Below are 18,116 nucleotides of genomic sequence, written 5' to 3' on the forward strand. Positions count from 1 at the left end.
GACTAAAATTTAGAATTTTTTCCCTTCCATTTTTCTTCCCCAGTTTTGGAGGAAAATGGAGCTAAACAATTAGCTCAAACAGCCCCCAAAGCCTCCAGAACTGCAGTCCAATTTAAATCAAACATTTTTTTCCAAGGTTACTATTAATTTCCTTCCAATAGTATGGGCTCGCTAGCGTTAACTTCATTTTTGGGAAATTAGGTCACCGCTTGAAAGTCCCGACCCAGGCAATACAAACAAGACACTGTGAAAAAACAGGTATTTCGCTTGCCTTTCTCCAGCTGTGAAATCATTTGTGGACATTTTCCTCACACAGCCTATGGATTTCACAGAAGGGAATGTTAACTGATCCTGCATACGCTGGAGCGGGCCTATCGGTCCCCCGGACTGACAGCTGTCGCACCCCCACACCCATCCCCAAAGCGACCCCCCCACCCCTGAGAGGACGGCCACAAGGGATAGGGGTCGAGGGGAAGCTGTGAGTCCTTGGGAATGCTTTGACCCCAAGAAGGCGGCGAAAAGCTGCAGGAATCATCCACTTCTCTCTGAAGTTACATCATCGCAGAACAGCATCCCCTCCTAGCCCGCTCACTGTACCTCCCTTATCTCAGAGCTACGGGCCAGGAAAGAGACCAGACAGCCAAGGCCACGTCTCAGGGAGCCTGGGGCCCGCCTGTCTCCCGCCGCCCTCCACCCCGCGGGACGTCACGTCCATATCCAGCCCCCGATGGTGCTTTCTGGAGGCGGTCAAGGGCCTTGGTTGTGCCGGGAGGCCCTCGCTTCCCCTCAGGCCTTAACCGGTCCAGGAAGTTTCGACGTTGCAGATGGGCGGGTGACGGGGGAGGAGGATCACGCCCGCTGAGCCGATGCTTAAATGCCGGCAGCAGGCCTGGGGGACCACCTGCAAAGCCTCCTGGGCTCCCTTTCGGGCCGCCACCCAGGGAGGACTTACAGTGGCGCAGGGGTGCAAGGGACATCCCTTGGTTGGTCAGCTCTTCTCCCTGTCAGACTTCGCCCCTTCTCCTCCCATCCATTCCAAACTCTTCCAGGCCTCCAGGGGGATATCTCGGGGAAAGTGTGGAATGCAGCCGTGCCCACCCGACTCGGCTGGCGAGATGGCCGATGCCCACCGGTGGACACTCCTTCTTCCGGCCACTGCCACAGCTGCTTTAGGTCTGCTGCCCAGTCAGGCACGGGGTGGGTTTTGTGGTCAGGAACAGACAGCTGGCTCTCAGGTTAAGAGCACTCTGCATCTGTCAGGGCCCACTTCTGTGCATTACCAGTGGTCTGGAGGGAGACTGAAATGGCCAAGGAAGATGACGGGGATGACCCCAAGGAGGGGGAGGGAGCTAGCCACTGGTTCCCAGTCTGACTGCCTGTGCTGAGCCCCATCACCACGTGGACCCTTGCTCTCACCCCCGGGGGACACAGTCAATTTATCTGAGGAACTGCTCTCTAAACCCTCCTGGATTTTTCCAGAATTTTCCCCTGGTCCCAAATGGAAAGCTTCCCTCCTCCCGTCCCCACTCTCCACAATCATCATCATCATCATCATCATCATCATCATCAATGGTACTATTGAGCACTAACTGTGAGCACAGCACTGTACTAAGCGCTTGGGACAGTACGATATAACAGAGTTGGTAGACATATTTCCTGCCCACAACGAGCTCCCAGTCTAGAGGATAATAAAAAGAAAGAAGACGGGACTGACCTTTGTGCCCCACCCCGGCCACCTGCCTGGTCCCGAGAAGGAGGGGAGAGGGGTGGTGACTTACCACTGAGGTGAGAGCCATCTGGAAACTGTAGATTCTTGCGAGGCCAAAGTCAGCCAGTTTGATCTGTCCACTGCTGGTCACGAGGATGTTTTGTGGTTTCAGGTCCCGGTGCACCACTCGGTGTGAATGGAGGAAATCCAGCCCTCGGAGCAGTTGAAACATCATGTCCTAAAGGAACGATCGAGAGTTACCGAATGCTAGATGGACCGACGGGCAGATGGACAGGCAGATGGAGGGCAAAGGCACTCAGGTGGGAGTGGGACCGATCTCCGGGAGCGGGCCGCACCACCCCGAGTTTCACGGTGGTCCCCGGAGCCAGCGTCACTCTGCTTCCCCTCTGCTGCTCTTCTAGACTGTGAGCCCACTGTTTGGTAGGGACTGTCTCTATATGTTGCCAACTTGTACTTCCCAAGTGCTTAGTACAGTGCTTTGCACACAGTAAGCGCTCAATAAATACAATTGATTGATTGCTGCTCGCCGTGGGCTGGCTGCCGGCCCTGATGGCTGCCTACTGGACCTGGGGAACCCGACTTCGGGTCAGTGTCTTCCCCCGGCTCAGGAGCCCTAGCCTGCGTCCACGCATCAGCTCACTGCCTGGGACGATTCAGTGCTGTCCCGGACCCCGGGAACGACTAGGGGGCAGGGAGGGGGATGACGAGGGATGAAGATTTCTGCTGGGAGAACGGAAAGAAGTGTTGATGGTATCCATTTTGCTCCTACTGTCACCTTCTAGTGGAGATGTCACACTGGATACAATTGGTGCAGCCTGGTAAATTTGGATCCTTTTTTACGAGGCTGCAATAATAATGACTATAATACTATTACTGCTGATGGCATTTATCAAATAAGAAGCAGCAGCAGGTGAAGCGTGGCCTAGTGGATAGAGCATGGCCCAGGGAGTCAGCAGGACATGGGTTTTAATTCTGGCTCCACAACTTGTCGGCTGTGTGACCTTGGCGGGTTACTTCACTTCTCTGTGTCTTAGTTACTTCAGCTGTAAAATGGGGTTTAATGCTGTGAGCACCACATGGGACATGGACTGTGTCTAACCTGATTAGCTTGTAACTACCCCAGCACGTAGACTAGTGCCTGGCACACAGTAAGCGCTTAACAAACATCTTCATCATCATCACTTATTAAGTGCTTACTTAAGGACTGCAATAGTGCTGGAATAGACACATTGAGAATCAGATCAGACACAGTCCTTGTTTCACACAGGGGCTTAGAAACCCAAAGGGAAGAACAGATATTTTATTCTCATTTTACAGATAAGGAATCTGAGGCACAGGGAGGTCAAGTGACTTATCCAAGGTCGCACAGCAGGGACCTGGCAGAGCCACAAAAGACCAATGAAGTGGGCAAAGGTGAATCCTGGCTAATAAGGTGGTAACGGCACTGGAAAGCCTTTTGAAAGGAGCCACAGAAACTGGCAGGGATGGGGCAATAGATAAAAAGATCATTCCCACCGACAAACTTCTGGGAAACTTTCCCTGGTTAATACTCAACAACACGATAACCATGACTGGCACAGCGTGTTGACACGCAACTCCAGCACTTATTGACATATGTACATTCAGCTGAAATTCAATTATTTATACTGATATTTCATCCTGGCATATTCATCCCTGTCCCTATCTGATCTTTGCTCCTCCTGCTGCCACTAGTAAATATTGTTGGTCTCCCTCCCACACTGGACTGTAAGCTCCTTAAGGGCACGTAACGAATTAAGTCTTGCTCCTGTTTTTTTCTTGGTCTCTTTCCCAGCTCCTTCTCTGCATTCAACCCTGACTGTAGGAGGTCCCTCCAAGGCTCCATTCTGGGTCCCCCTTCAATTTTTCATTTACACCCACTCTCTTGGAGAACTCATTCGCTACCACAACTTCAACTATCATCTGGACACAGATGATTCCCAAATCGCTCTCCAGCCCTGACCTCTCTCCTTCTCTGCAGTTTCACATTTCTTCTTGCTTTCATGTCCCACCAACACCTCAAACTTAACATTTCTGGAACAGAACTTATTATCTTCCCACCCAAACCCTCTCTTCCCCGTGACTTTCTCATCACTGTAGATAGCACCACAATCCTTCCTGTCTCACAAGCCCACAACCTTGGCCATTATCTTCAACTCCTCTCTCTCATTCAACCCACACATTGCAACTGTCACCAAATCCTGTCAGTTTTACCTTCACAACATCTCTAGAATCCGTCCTTTCCTCTCCATCCAAACTGCTACCACGCTGAACCCAACACTCATCATTTCCCACCTTGACTACTGCATCAGCCTCCTAGCTGACCTCCCCACTCCAGTCCTTCCTTCGTTCTGTTACCCAGATTATTTTTCTGAGGAGTGTTGCCTAATGGATAGAGCACGGGTCTGTAAGTCAGAAGGACCTGGGTTCTAATCTTGACTCGGGCAGCAGACTGTGGTCAATGTTAGAGTCTCCCCTTCTAGACTATAAGCTCCTTGTGGACAGGGGACATGTCTACCAAGTATTTGTACTGTATTCTCTCAAGTGTAGCTTAGTGGGTAGAGCACAGACCTGAGAGTCAGAGAGCCTGGGTTCTAATTCTGGCTCCTCCACTTGTTGGCTGTGTGGCCTTGGGCAAGTTATTTAACTTCTCTGGGCCTTAGGTACCTTACCTGTAAAATGAGGATTAAGACTGTGAGCCCCATGTGGAATAGGGTTGTGTCCAACCCAATTGGTATCCACCCCAGTGCTAAGTACAGTGCCTGGCACATAGTAAGCATTTAACAAAAATCAGAATCATTACCATAATTATTATTAGTTCAGAGCCCTGCACACAATAAGTGCTCAGTAAATACGATTTACTTACTGACTGACACTCGCCCAAGTGCTTAGTACAATGCAATAAACTGCACTCAGCAAACACCATTACTACGAAACTCTGTACGAAGAAAAAGCACATTACCAACCAGAAATGGCATTCTGAGGCCAGAGGTCTATTTTTCAGCAAGCAAACTGCAGTGAATAAGCAGAAGGGTAATTTTCATAATGTTAATAAAACCCAGTCTTCCAACTTGGCCGTGGCAAATCCACTTCCTTTGCAGATCCTGGAACCTGAGATGAGTGTTACATTTGGAATGACTTAACAAGTATTATCATTATTATTAATAATAATAATTAATTAGCTGGCTGACTCACAATCACTGAGCTTTGTTTGTTCTTTTCAACTACCAAAACAATGAGCACTGCCTCTCTACATCAGACCAAGAACATGAGTAATAGTGTGGCCTAATGGAAAGAGCCCAGGCCTAGGAGTCAGGGGACCTGGATTTTATCCCTGGCTCTGCCTGGATTGTCCGCTGTGACTCCTATGGGTCTCTGTTTCCTCATCTGTAAAACAGGATTTCAATATCTGTTCTCCCTCCTTCTTGTGCCTGACCTGATTATCCTGTATCTTCTCCGCTGCTTAGTGCTTATGTGCATAGCACCATAGCAAGAGCTTACCAAATACCACAAGTATTATTAATGAAGGGAAAGCGGACTTTACAGTCAAAGTTGAAGGGAAAATTCAAGTTTAGGAACAGTTCTCGAACTCCATTTCTCATCATCATCTAGAATTCAGTCTTTCAGAACACCTAATCCAGCAACTCAACTTGTTTGCGGTCTGATGTTGGGAAGACAAGGGAGCAAACATTTTCTTATGAGCACTGGAAATTTTTGGTGTCAGAAGCACTAATGATTCTCTGGCCAAGTCCTAGGCTCCACTCTACTGCAGGCTGTCTGTACTATTAATTAATTAATTAATTCAATTGTATTTATTTAGCGCTTACTGTGTACAGACCACTGTACTAAGCGCTTGGGAAAGTACAATTCAGCAATAAAGGGAGACAATCCTTGTCCACAACGAGCTCATAGTCTATAGGGGGGGAAGGCAGACATCAATACAAATAAACAGACTCATATAAATAAATAAAATTACAGATATATACATAAGTGCTGTGGGGCTGGGAGGGGGGGAATAGCAAAGGAAGCAAGTCAGGGTGACATAGAAGGGAGTGGGAGATAAGGAATAGTGGGGCTTAGTCTCGGAAGACCTCTTGGAGGGGATGTCCTTCAGTAAGGCTTTGAAGGCGGGCAGAGTAACTGTCAGAATAGAGGAGGGAGGGCATTCCAGGCCAGAAATAGGACGTGGGCTGGGGTAGGCAGCGAGATAGGCGAGATCGAGGCACAGTGAGAAGGTTGGGGGAGTACAATCAAAGATATGATCCCTGACCTGAAGGACTTAGAGTCTATTGTGTGCAGAGCACTGGACTAAGCATTTGGGAAAGTACAACAGAGTTGGTAGACACAATACTCACCCTTATGGAGTTTACAGTCTAGTGGGGAAAGCAGATATTACAATAAATTAAATAAATTAGGTAGGGGAAGCTGCAGAGTGAAAGAATCTGGCCATAACACAACCAAGCAGCCTACTCTTTTATACTGTAGTCTCCCAGGTGCTTAGTATAATGGTCTGCATACAGTAAGTGCTCAATAAATATAATTGATTGATTGCCTTAGCACCATGGGAGGTTGTTATGCTGCAGGATGAACTGGCCCTCCTTTCAAGTCCTAGAACTCTACACTAGACTGTCAGCTGGTGGTGGGCAGGGAATGTGCCTACCAACTCTGTTATGCTGTATTATCCCAAGCGCTTAGGACAGTGCTCTGCAATCTGATACCACTGATTGATTGACTGATGAGAACTCAGGCTCTTGGTTCCCACTTACTTGGTCACGGACCACGAGGAAGGTTATATTTTCAGTCAGTCAGCCAGTCAGTCGTATTTATTCACCTTAGCAACTGCTCCTCCTTAAGCTTGAGGAGGTGCAGGGTGCACAACACCCTCCTCTCCCCACACATACTGCCCCCCACACAAATTCCACAAATGATCTACAGCACTCAGGACCCTGCTCATCTTCTCGGGGAAAATATCCCGGGGGTTCAACTTAACAGGCATGTCCAAACGAAATCGTGGGCTGGAGGTGGCCTGGGGTGATTTTATCTCTAATTACGTCCTGGGCAATTCACCTGGAAAGCTACTGAACCCCGATTAGATATCAAACAAAGCCTTTGAGGTGCTGTGCTTAGCAACTGTGCAGTCTCTCTCCACCTGTCAGAGCCGCTAAATTGTTTTCCTATCCTCAGGGAGTTTCATACCCACGGAACGTTCTTTTCCAATGATCTGCCGAGGCCTATTGCCTGTTTCCACTATCGTGTCAGATTTCCACTCCCCAGTAAACCACATAGAAGACCTTGTTGGTGGTGAATTTTGGGTACTAGCATATGCATCTGGAGGGGACACTAGTGGGATACAGTCTGGGCCTGAGGGGACCTGGGTACTAATGCCAGCTCTGCCAATTGCTTGCTGTGTGACCTTGGGGATTAAATACTTACTCTCCACCTATTATGCTGTGAGCCTCACGTGGGACAGGGACTGTGCCCGATCTAATTAACTGGTACCTACTCCAGGGCTTAGAACAGTGTTCGACACATAGCGTGTACAACTATGGTGTCGAAATACCATAAAGAAATCCAACTGAAGAACACTGCGCTGTTTGGGTTTAAATGTTCTGAATAGATTTCTGTGAATCAAATGTGAGAAAATGGTTTTTACTCACAAAAACAGTAATGCAACTGGAAAATCACTGCTTCCCCAACCTCTTCTATCTGAAATCTACACTCTCCTCAAATTTGCTATTATATCATCTGACACCAGCAAAACCATGTCAAATTTAGGTGGTTAATCCTACACCCTCTGCACTACCAAGAATCCTCTTGGCGTAAGGCAAATTCATTCATTCGATCATATTTATTGAGCGCTTACTGTGTGCAGAGCACTGTACTAAGCACTTATCATTATAAATGGTAAATCAATTATCATTATAAATACTAAATCAATTTGGGAAAAATCAGTAAAGAGGGTCTCCTTCCCACTAATCTTCCATAGCCCCCCCAGGTCTCTGGGATCAGCGTGGCTCAGTGGAAAGAGCATGGGCATTGGAGTCAGAGGTCATGGCTTCAAATCCCGGCTCCGCCAATTGTCAGCTGGGTGACTTTGGGCAAATTACTTAACTTCTCTGTGCCCCTGTTACCTCATCTGTAAAATGGGGATTAAGACTGTGAAGCCCCCTTGGGGCAACCTGATCACTTTGTAACCTCCCCAGTGCAAAAAACAATGTTTTGCACATAGTAAGCGCTTAATAAATGCCATCATTATTAGTATCAGAGTTCAAGACACTGCCCCCAGCCCACACTCAATTAAAGTCATCACACATATGGGCAAATAGCAACTACCACACAGCCTTGGGCAAAGAGGGCCAGAAAAACAGATCCTCAAGAACTGCTAAATCGTCCTTTCTCAGGACTACGGTAGCTCATGATCAAATTCACTCCACCCACAACCCCCAGAACTTGTGTACATATATTTGTATATTATAAATTACTTCTTCACATTAATGTCTGTCTCTCCCTCTAGACTGTATGCTCGTTAAGTGCAGGGAACATGTCTGCTAATTCTGTTGTATTGTGCTCTCCCAAGCGCTTAATACAGTGCTCTGCAAATAGTAAGTACTCAATAAATACCATTGATTGACTGACAGATGTCAAGAATTTCAAGTCCGACCTGAAGTTTCAAGGCCGGTCCACAGGACTGGATGTGGTCGGCACAGGAGGACGCCGGCCCATCCACAAACCCCAGCACTTGTGAAAGAGAGAGAGGAGCATCTTGGCTCCGGATTGGAAGTGGGAGGTTCCTGCCCACAGCCCCGTTGTCCTTTTTCGGGGGGTCTCCCAGGAAAATTAGAAAGGTAACACAGAAGCCAACAAACGCCCCATTGCAACAGAGTGAGGCTAACACCCTAGTCATTTCAAGTGTCCTCTAATTGGTTTTTACAAGCACTGCTTTGGCTTAATCCCGCTCTCAGGATACAAAAGATGTATTTTGCCTGGCATAAATGCAAAGAAAAGGATTTAATGATACTTAATGAAAGATTTGGCAATAGCTGACAAAAACCATGGCAAAGTCTTCAGATTGAAGGTGGATTATCTGTTACCCAAACGTGAGACCTTTCCTCAGCAGAGAAGAACTTTAGATGCAAATGGGAAATCTGGCGAGAAAAAGAAAAGGAGGAGAAGAAGGAGGAAAAAGGCCTTCAACCTTTTGCCAAAGTAACAAGCTGCTTCAAAGACCTACAAAGCACTAAATAAACCAAAGGATCTCAGCAGTTGCCTTTGAATTGCTTGGAACTACACTGAGGAATGACTTCCAAAAGCTAGAAGGCCGTTCTCAGTTTTTTCCTCCCATCTTCAAAGGATAAAGTCAAGGACAAAACCAAAACAGTACAGCCTACATAAAACCTCTGGGCTTTGGGAAGACAAATCAAGATAGATTCTGTGCAAATAAGAAGACTTTTTAGACTGTGAGCCCACTGTTGGGTAGGGACTGTCTCTATGTGATGCCAATTTGTACTTCCCAAGCGCTTAGTACAGTGCTCTGCACATAGTAAGCGCTCAATAAATACGATTGATTGATTGATTGATTGAATTGCCACTGAAGGCTCCTTATAGCTGTTGGAACCTATATCCTGACCTCCTGTCCTTTTTGGGGGGCTGGAGAGGCCGGTATTTGTTAAGTGCTTACTATGTGCCAGGAACTGTATTAAGCACTGGGGTAGATACAAGCTCATCAGGTTGGACACAGTCCATGTCCCACATGGGGCTCACGGTCTTAATCCCCATTTTACAGATGAGGGAACTGAAGCACAGAAGTTAAGTGAATTGTCTAAGGTTACAAAGTAGACAAGTGGCAGAGCCAGGATTAGAATCCAGGTCCTTCTGATCCCCGGGCCAGTGCCATGCTGCTTCAACTAAGACTGCCGATTTACAATTTGGCCAGTTACTAAGACTCCACCTTGGAAGACTTTAACTCTCCGTGAGTTTCGGCGCATCTCCTCCAGGAGGCCTTCCCTGACTAGGCCCTCATTTCTTCTTCTTCCGCTCCCTTCTGCATCCCCCTTGCACTTGGATTTGCACCCTTTACTCACCCCTCTCTCAGGCTCACAACCCTTATGTAGTACACATCTGCAGTTTATTTATTTATATTAATGCCTGTCTCCCCCTCCAGTTTATAAACTCGTTGAGGTCAGGGAACATGTCTATCAACTCTGTTCTACGTATTCTCCCAGGCACTTAGTAAACTGCTCTGCACACAGTAATTGCTCAATAAGTTTGATTGAATGATTGATTGATTCTCCTGGAACCTGTGTGATCACAACTGGCACTACATAGAAGGGGATCACAGAATTAGGGATAACATGCATCCCTGTGAATCCAGCCCATCCCGGGTTGCAGGAACCGGCTGTGTGCCATAGGTGAAGGCAACGTCCTGGAGGCGGGGTTCTTCAAGAAGGTGACCCCCATGGCTACCCAGCGGCAGAGAACTGACTGCACTCCTGTTTTGTCAAAGTCTCCCCTGTTTCATTTAATTTCTCACATTTCTCCAAGATCGGTTTCATTAGAGGGGCAACCTATGACGCAAAATAGCTCTGTAAAATGTGGTCACTATTTACAGGTTTGTAAAGGAATACTCGAAAAGTAGGATAAATTATTTTTTAGAATGATATTTTAAAAAATATCATCCTTGTAGGTTGTGTGTCCAGAAACTTTGGAGTGGCATATTCACTCACTCAATCGTATTTATTGAGCACTTTCTGTGTGCAGAGCACTGTACTAAGTGCTTGCGACAGTACAATATAACAATAAACGGGCACATTCCCTGCCCACATTGAGCTTACAGTCTGAAGATGAGATTACAGTCTAGATGACTGTAGGCATAAATAACGACACCCAAATTACAACCCAGGAATTACTGCTTTGGGTTTGATCAGTTTCCCACTTTTTATTTCATCTTCTCTGTATTTTCCACCTTTTTATTGGTGGATGCCTAGTTTAGTGAACAGTAAACACGTTCCATTCTGCCCAGTTGGGATTACAAAGCAATGCCCTACCACCAAAAACTTATGTAGATACCACAGGCTTGACACCAGGACAGAATTCTGCTACCTCTGCAGCATCCCGATCAGCTTTGCCGCATTACACAAGGAAGCGGAAAACTGATTCAAGAAGGCCAACTCATCCTTTGGGAGACTAACAGAGGTGGCCCTGGGGCCACCAAATGGATTGAATCGCCAGCGTTGGAGGGGGTCAGCCTCTCCCCAACACCACCCTAGAAGTGCTGCCCGATCGTAAGTCCGAGGCATTGCTACTCTGAGCCCCCAACTCCTACGAGTCACTGCCTTATTCAAGGGGGGAAACTGAGGGCCCTTACTCAGTGCTAATGGGTGTTTCAGGGCTAACATGAGCAGCAGCATGGCTTAGTGGATAGAGCACAGGCCCGGGGGTCAGAAAGACCTGGGTTCTAATCCCACCTCTGCCACTGTCTGCTGTATGACCATGGGCAAGTCACTTCAGTTCTCTGTGCCTCAGTTAAGTCATCTGTAAAATGGAGATTAAGACTGTGAGCCCCATGTGGGAGATGGACTATGTCCAACCTCATTAGTTTGAATCTACCCCAGCGGTTAGCACAGTGCCTGGCACATAGTTAGTACATAAGAAATACCATTAAAACAAAAAAGGGGGAGGGAGGGAGTCAGGGTTCATGAAGGACTCTTAGGTTTCATTATTGTTTAGTGCAAGCTGAATTTTCTCCCCCTCTAAGTGTGAGTTCCACCCACACTTGCACACCCACAAAGGCATCTGACCTTTCAGAAACGGATCCCTCCAATTACCCCAGGGTCTGTGGGGACTCTCGGGCTGACCGTGTGACCTTTGGCAGGTCACTTCTTGGTGCCTCAGTTTCTCCATCTGTAGAAATGAGGATGATACCTCCTTTGACAGTGAGCCCCGGGTGGGACAGGGACTGTGACTGATCAGCTCACGCTGACTCCACCCCAGAACTTCGTTTGGCTACTGGATCACCCCATAAGCCCTTAATCAATACCACGATTGTTACTGACTCCTGGGCCCGGGTGCGAGGTGGGGAAACTCAGGGCCCACTGGTGGGTAAGTTGGGGTGTGGGGACCTGCAGTGAGTCATTAGGGCCGGGCATGAAATGAGTTGTTATATCAGGTTACAGTGAAACGCTGGAGTTTCCAGAACATCGGAGTAGGATAGGCCATTGAACTCTTGAATAAAAGCTGGAAGAGGTTTTCACATTCTTCAGTCAAGGCATACTTAAAGTGAATTGCTTCTAATTTAATACAGCATTTTGTGATAATCACCATCAATTAATGCCAAAACCAAGAGAATTCTTATGGAATTACATATTATAGGCTCATGAATACCAAAAGAGTCCATCATGATTGATGTTATTATACTGAATACCAAAAGAGTTAGTAATGACCTCGTGACTTCCTATGAAGTTAAGCACAACTTTTTTTCGCTTAACAGCCTCGTCGTTATTGACTGAATTGATGTTTCCTCAGATGTGGCTGCTCCCCGTGATCTGGCCCTTTACAGGATTTTAAAAATTATTATTATAATAATAATTAAGATGGAATTTGTTAAGTGCTTACTATGTGCCAAGCACTGTTCTAAACACTGGGGTAGATACAAGGTTATCAGGTTGGCTGCAGTCTCTGTCCCGTGTATAGCTCAGTCTTAATGCCCATTTTACAGATGAGGGAACTGAGGCCCAGAGAAGTGAAGTAACTTGCCCAAGGTCACAAAGCAGACAAGTGGTGGAGCCAGGATTAGAATCCATGATCTTCTGACTCCTATGCCCAGGTTCTATCCGCTACATCACGTAAGCTCCTTGGGACAGGGAACACGTCTTTTAATACCACTGGACTCCCACAAGCGCTCAGTACAGCACTTTGCACACAGTAAGTGTTCAATAAATACCATGGATTGACTGAACAAATAATTCACAGCTAAATGTTAGGGACTGAATACAACCATTCTTTAACACGCTTACTGGACATCAATTTTTGCTCTTTCAACACTCACAAAATTGCATGCTTTAAAAAATTATATTGCATCTACACTGGGTTATATTCATGGTCTGTTTTCCTTACTCTACAGTGCTCTTTATTCATTCATTCATTCAATCATATTTATTGAGCACTTACTGTGTGCAGAGAGCAGTGTTCTACAATAGGACAATAAACAGACACATTCCCTGCCCACAACGAGCTTACAGTCTAGAGACTGTCTTCAGTGTTCTATGGGGCACGCACATATTTTCAAGGTAATTTTTCCATCAAAACAATAATGGTGCACTTATTGGGTGCAAAGTGTTGCCTAGTGGATAGAGCACAGGCCTGGGAGCCTGAAGGACCTGGGTTCTAATCCCAGCTCCAGCACTTGTCTGCTGTGAGACCTCGGAAAAGTCACTTAACTTCTCTGTGCCTCAGTTACTTCATCTGTAAAATGGGGATTAAGACTGTGAGCCTCATGTGGGACAGGGACTGGGTCCGACCTGTTGAGCTTGTATCTACCCAAGTGCTTAGTACAGTGCCTGGCATGGGGTAAGCACCTAACAAATAATAAGAACAAGAATAATAATGTCTGTGTTTGTTAAGCACTTACTTTGTGCCAAGCACTGTTCTAAACACTGGTAGACACTGGGTAATCAGGTTGCCCCATGTGGGGCTCACAATTTCAATCCCCATTTACCATACCATAATACCATAAAAAAGCACTATTCTAAGCACAGGGGTAATAATAATAATAATAATAATGATGGCATTTATTCAGTGCTTACTATGTGCAAAGCACTGTTCTAAGCACTGGGGAGGTTACAAGGTGATCAGGTTGTCCCACGGGGGGCTCACAGTCTTAATCCCCATTTTACAGACGAAGTAACTGAGGAACAGAAGTTACGTGCCTTGCCCAAAGTCACACAGCTGACAATTGGCGGGGCCGGGGTTTGAACTCATGACCTCTGACTCCAAAGCCCGTGCTCTTTCCTCTGAGCCACGCTGCTTCTCTATACAAGATACTTGGGTTGGGCATAGTCCCTGTCCACATGTGACTCAGTCTAATTAGGAAGGGACTAGGATTTAATCCCCATTTTAGAGATGGGAAAACTGAGGCAAAGAGAAGTGATTTACCCAAGGCCCCATGGCAGACAAGTGGCAGAGACAGAATTAGAACCCAGGTTCTCTGACTCTCACACCCATGCTTCTTTTACTTCTTTTACCTTCTTTTACCAGGAAACACACAGTGTAGCACTTTGGCCTCTGCCCCATACAAAGCACGGTCTTGTCTTCCACCGGACCCTCTAGAGGACGGCAGCTCTTAATTATGATATCTATTTGGTGTCTATTATATGCTAAGAACTGTGTAAACAGAGGATGCAGATTATCAGACAGGACAGTTCTTGTCCTATGTGGGCTCTGTAACTTCTCCGTACCTCAGTTACCTCACTTGAAAATGGGATTTAAATCCTTCTCCCTCCGACTTGGACTGTAAGCCCCAAGTGGGACAGGGACTGTGTCCAACCTGATTATTTTATAACTACTCCGGTGCTTAGTACAGTGCCTGCACGTAAGTGCATAACAAGTTTTTTTTTAAAGAAAGGAGATGATTCACAATCTTATCTCATACCCCTTTTAAGATGAAAATACTGAGGCCCAGAAAGGTTAAGTGACTTACCCCAGGTCACACAGCAGATTGTGGCAGAGATGGGACTAGAACTGGGTCTCTAAATAACAATCATAATTGTGATATTTGTTAAGCACTTACTATGTGCCAAGCAGTGTACTAAGCCCTGGGGTAGATATAAGATTATCATGTCGGTCAAGGTCTCTGCCCCTGATGGGGCTCACAATCTTAATAGGAGGGAGAACAGGTACTGACTCTCCATTTTAGAAATGAGGAAACTGAGGCCCAGAAAAGTTAAGTGAATTGCCCCAGGTCACCCAGCAGGCAACAGGCAGTGCCGGGATGAGAACCCAGGTCCGGACTCTTTCCACTAGGCCACACTTCTTATGTTAACCAAGGTTTCCTTTAACTGTGCAGGATAGCAGGGAACAGTGGAGGGGAGGGGGGAAAACGCGGGGATAGAAGAGACCATTCCCTGTTCTTTCCCATTTAGACTGAAAGAGTCAGAAAGAGAAAGACCAGCAGGGGCACTAAGGAGGCAAGGCATAAATATTTACTTGATCTCTGTTCAAATCACAATACTGGCAAAAAATAGATGTTCCTAAAAAGTCCTTTATGAATCATTCTGCCAAACATGATCTTAACAGCAAGAACTTCATGGAGGAAACCATCTCATAGTCATAGATGGTACTTACTGAGTAGTCGCTGGGGCAATGCAAAAACCTTAGGTAAAGGGGTCCTCTAATGCCAATCTTCTCACTGTCCCGCAGTCTCGTCTTTCTGGCTGCCGACATCTCGCCCACATGCTGCTCTGTCCTGGAATGCCTTCCCTCTACATATCTGATAGACAATGACTCTCCCCACCTTCAAAACCTTACTGAAGGCACATCTTCTCCAAGGGGCCTTTCCTGACTAAGCCCTGATTCCCTCCTTTCCCAGGCCTTCGACATCACCCTAATTTGCTCCCTTTATTCACCCCTCTTTCAGCCCCACAGCACTTATGTAGATATCCGTAATTTATTTATTAATATTATTGTCTGCCTCCCCCTCTAGACTGTGAGCTCTCTGTGGGCAGAGAATGTGTCTACCAACTCTGTTGTATTGTACTCTCCCAAGCACTTAGTACAATGCTCTGCACAAAGTAAGCCCTCAATAAATACAACCAACTGAAAAGAAAACTGAAGCAAGAGACACAAGTTTCCTGCTCACAAGAAGCCCACAGTCTAATGGAGGAAAAAGACTTAAAACTATTTACAAATATACAGTAACCAGAATAAAGAATTCATTTAGACCCCCTCCCCATCATGCATATACACACACATGCTTGTGTGTGCGCCCCTCCCACACTCCAACACCCCCCGCCCCACAACATAGTCAGTGCTGAAGTTGGGCATGAATTCTGTGTACTCCGCACACAGTAAGTGCTCAATAAATTCCATTGATTGAATGATTGATAAATATGTGCATGTTTGAGGTCCCATTCCAGCCCCCAGCCATCATCTTTAGCACTTATAATCTCCTGTTGCACTTTTGTACCCCACATTTTACATTTTCTACGACTGGTGCACTCCTCCATCTCTTCTGTACATTATTTTAGATCGGCTTCCCCCTGAGACTGTAAACTCCCTGAGGATAGGGAAGCAGCATGCCCCACTGTAAAGAGCATGGGCCTTGGAGTCAGAGGACCTGGGTTCTAATCCTGGCGCTGCCACTTGTGTGACCTTGGGCATGTCAGTTAACTTTGCTGTGCCTCAATTACCTCAACTGTCAAACGGGGATTAAGACTGTGAGCCCCACATGGGGCTTGGACACTGACTGCGTCCAACCTGATTAGCTTGCATTTACCCTAGTGCTTAGTACAGTGCCTGGCATATAGTAAGCGCTTAACAAATACCATAAAAAGGGGGTGGGGGGCCCTCAGGACCATGCTCTGTCTTCCACAGACGCTCAATAAACTACTGACTGTGATTAGTAGGCTACTGGGTTAACATGATCCTGAGTATTGGGAATTCATCAGGAAAGGTCCATTGGAGGAGGTAGGAGTTCAGAAGGTCCTTCTGTGCTGGCAAGCAGAGTCTCGTGAAGTTAATCGTCCCAGAACACACAGTGTACTTAGAAAGATTTGTTGGGATTTCTTTTGGGCTTATGGCAGTTTAATCATTTCAATCCTTTTTTTTTTCAAGAGGAGAATTTGGAAAACCAACACTTATTTTGGAAAACCGATACTTATTTCGCTGTTTCTGTTCTCCCTTTGGACCTCCTTTCCCCGCCAAAATGAGTCTGGCTTCCCCAACCAAGCTCTTTGATTGGAGCCTCAACATGGATGAGTTCACCTGTCGGGAAGGTGGCTGACAGAACCGCTCTCAGTTGGCGAGGCCCGACCCGGATGCTTTTGAATAATAGTAGTAGCAATAATAATAATGATAACAATAATAATAATAATAATACTTGTTAAGTGCTTACTATGGGCCAAGCATTCATTCAGTCATTCAATCTTATTTATTGACCACTTACTGTTTGCAGAGCACTGCATTAAGTGATTGGGAGAGTACAATACAACAATAGGCACATTCACATTCTCTGCCCACCAGTTTACAATCTAGAGTGGGAGGAGACAGACAATAATGTAAATAAATCAATTATATATGTATACATAAGTGGTGCGGGGCTGGGAGAAGGATTAAACAATGGGAGTAAGTCAGGGGATTTGGAAGGGAATGGGAGAAGAGGACAAGGAGGCTTAATCAGGGAAAGCTTCTTGAAGAAGATGTGCCCTCAATAAGATTTGAAGGGTGGGGGGAGTAACTGTCTGTTGAATTTGAGGAGGGAGGGCATTCCAGGCCAGAGGCAGCACATGGGTGAGGGGGACGGAAGTGAGATAGACGAGAGGGAGGCATAGTGAGAAGGTTGGCATTACAGCAGTGAAATGTGTGGGCTGGGTTGTATTAGGAGAGCAGCGAGGTGAGATGGGGGGGCAAGGTGATTGAGTGCTTTAAAGCCAACGGTGAGGAATTTTTGTTTGATGCAGAGGTGGATAGGCAACCACTGGAATATTTTGAGGAGTAGGGAGATATATTATTGCCATTCTTGCCCCAAGCACTGTTCTAAGCACTGAGGTAGATATAAATTAATCAGGTTGGACACAGTCCCTGTCCCACAGGGGGCTCAAACTCTTAATCCCCATTTTACAGATGAGGTAATTGAGGCCCAGAGAAGTTCAGTGACTTGTCCAAGATCACGTAGCAGACCTGTGGCGGAGCCGGGGTTCCCTGGGGTCCAGTGGGGGCTCTGCACAGGCTTTGGATCTGCTGCCTTCTCTCTGCCCGGCCTGGAATGCCAGCACCAAATTTCAAGGTCCCCTCTACCACCTGCCTCTGTTTCATTTAATTTGTTAAGGCATTTACTAGGCGCTTACTATGTGCTAAGCACTGAGGCAGAAACAAGACTGGTTAGCTCAGCCACAGTTCCTAGCCCTCACGGGGCTCGCCATCTCTCTCATCCCCATTTACCAGGTGAGGAAACTGAGGAGGCCCAGAGATGTTAAGGGACTTGCCCAAAGTCACCCAGTAGTCCAGGAACAGAGCTAGGACTGGAACCCAGGGTCACCAGTTTCCAGATCCGGCCCCTTTCCCCTAGGCCACACCGCATCCTTTCCCCAGAAAAATAAAAACTCTTCCAACCACATCAGCCCTGAAATGGGCCCCCGAGGCAGAGAGGTTGATAGTA

The 18,116-nt window shown here is 46.6% G+C and overlaps 1 protein-coding gene across 1 annotated transcript in view; it reads right to left on the reverse strand.

The window, feature by feature from the left end:
* The window catches only part of CDK6 (cyclin dependent kinase 6), a 193,460-nt gene that overhangs the window by 90,610 nt on the left and 84,734 nt on the right, over positions 1-18,116 (reverse strand). Inside the window, exon 3 of the mRNA XM_038742474.1 lies at positions 1,779-1,946. Within this exon, the coding sequence (XP_038598402.1) occupies positions 1,779-1,946 (168 nt within the window). The remainder of the gene's footprint in view (positions 1-1,778; positions 1,947-18,116) is intronic.

This window comes from Tachyglossus aculeatus, chromosome 2 (genome assembly GCF_015852505.1).
Source record: "Tachyglossus aculeatus isolate mTacAcu1 chromosome 2, mTacAcu1.pri, whole genome shotgun sequence".
In the NCBI taxonomy this organism is placed as follows: Eukaryota; Metazoa; Chordata; class Mammalia; order Monotremata; family Tachyglossidae; genus Tachyglossus; species Tachyglossus aculeatus.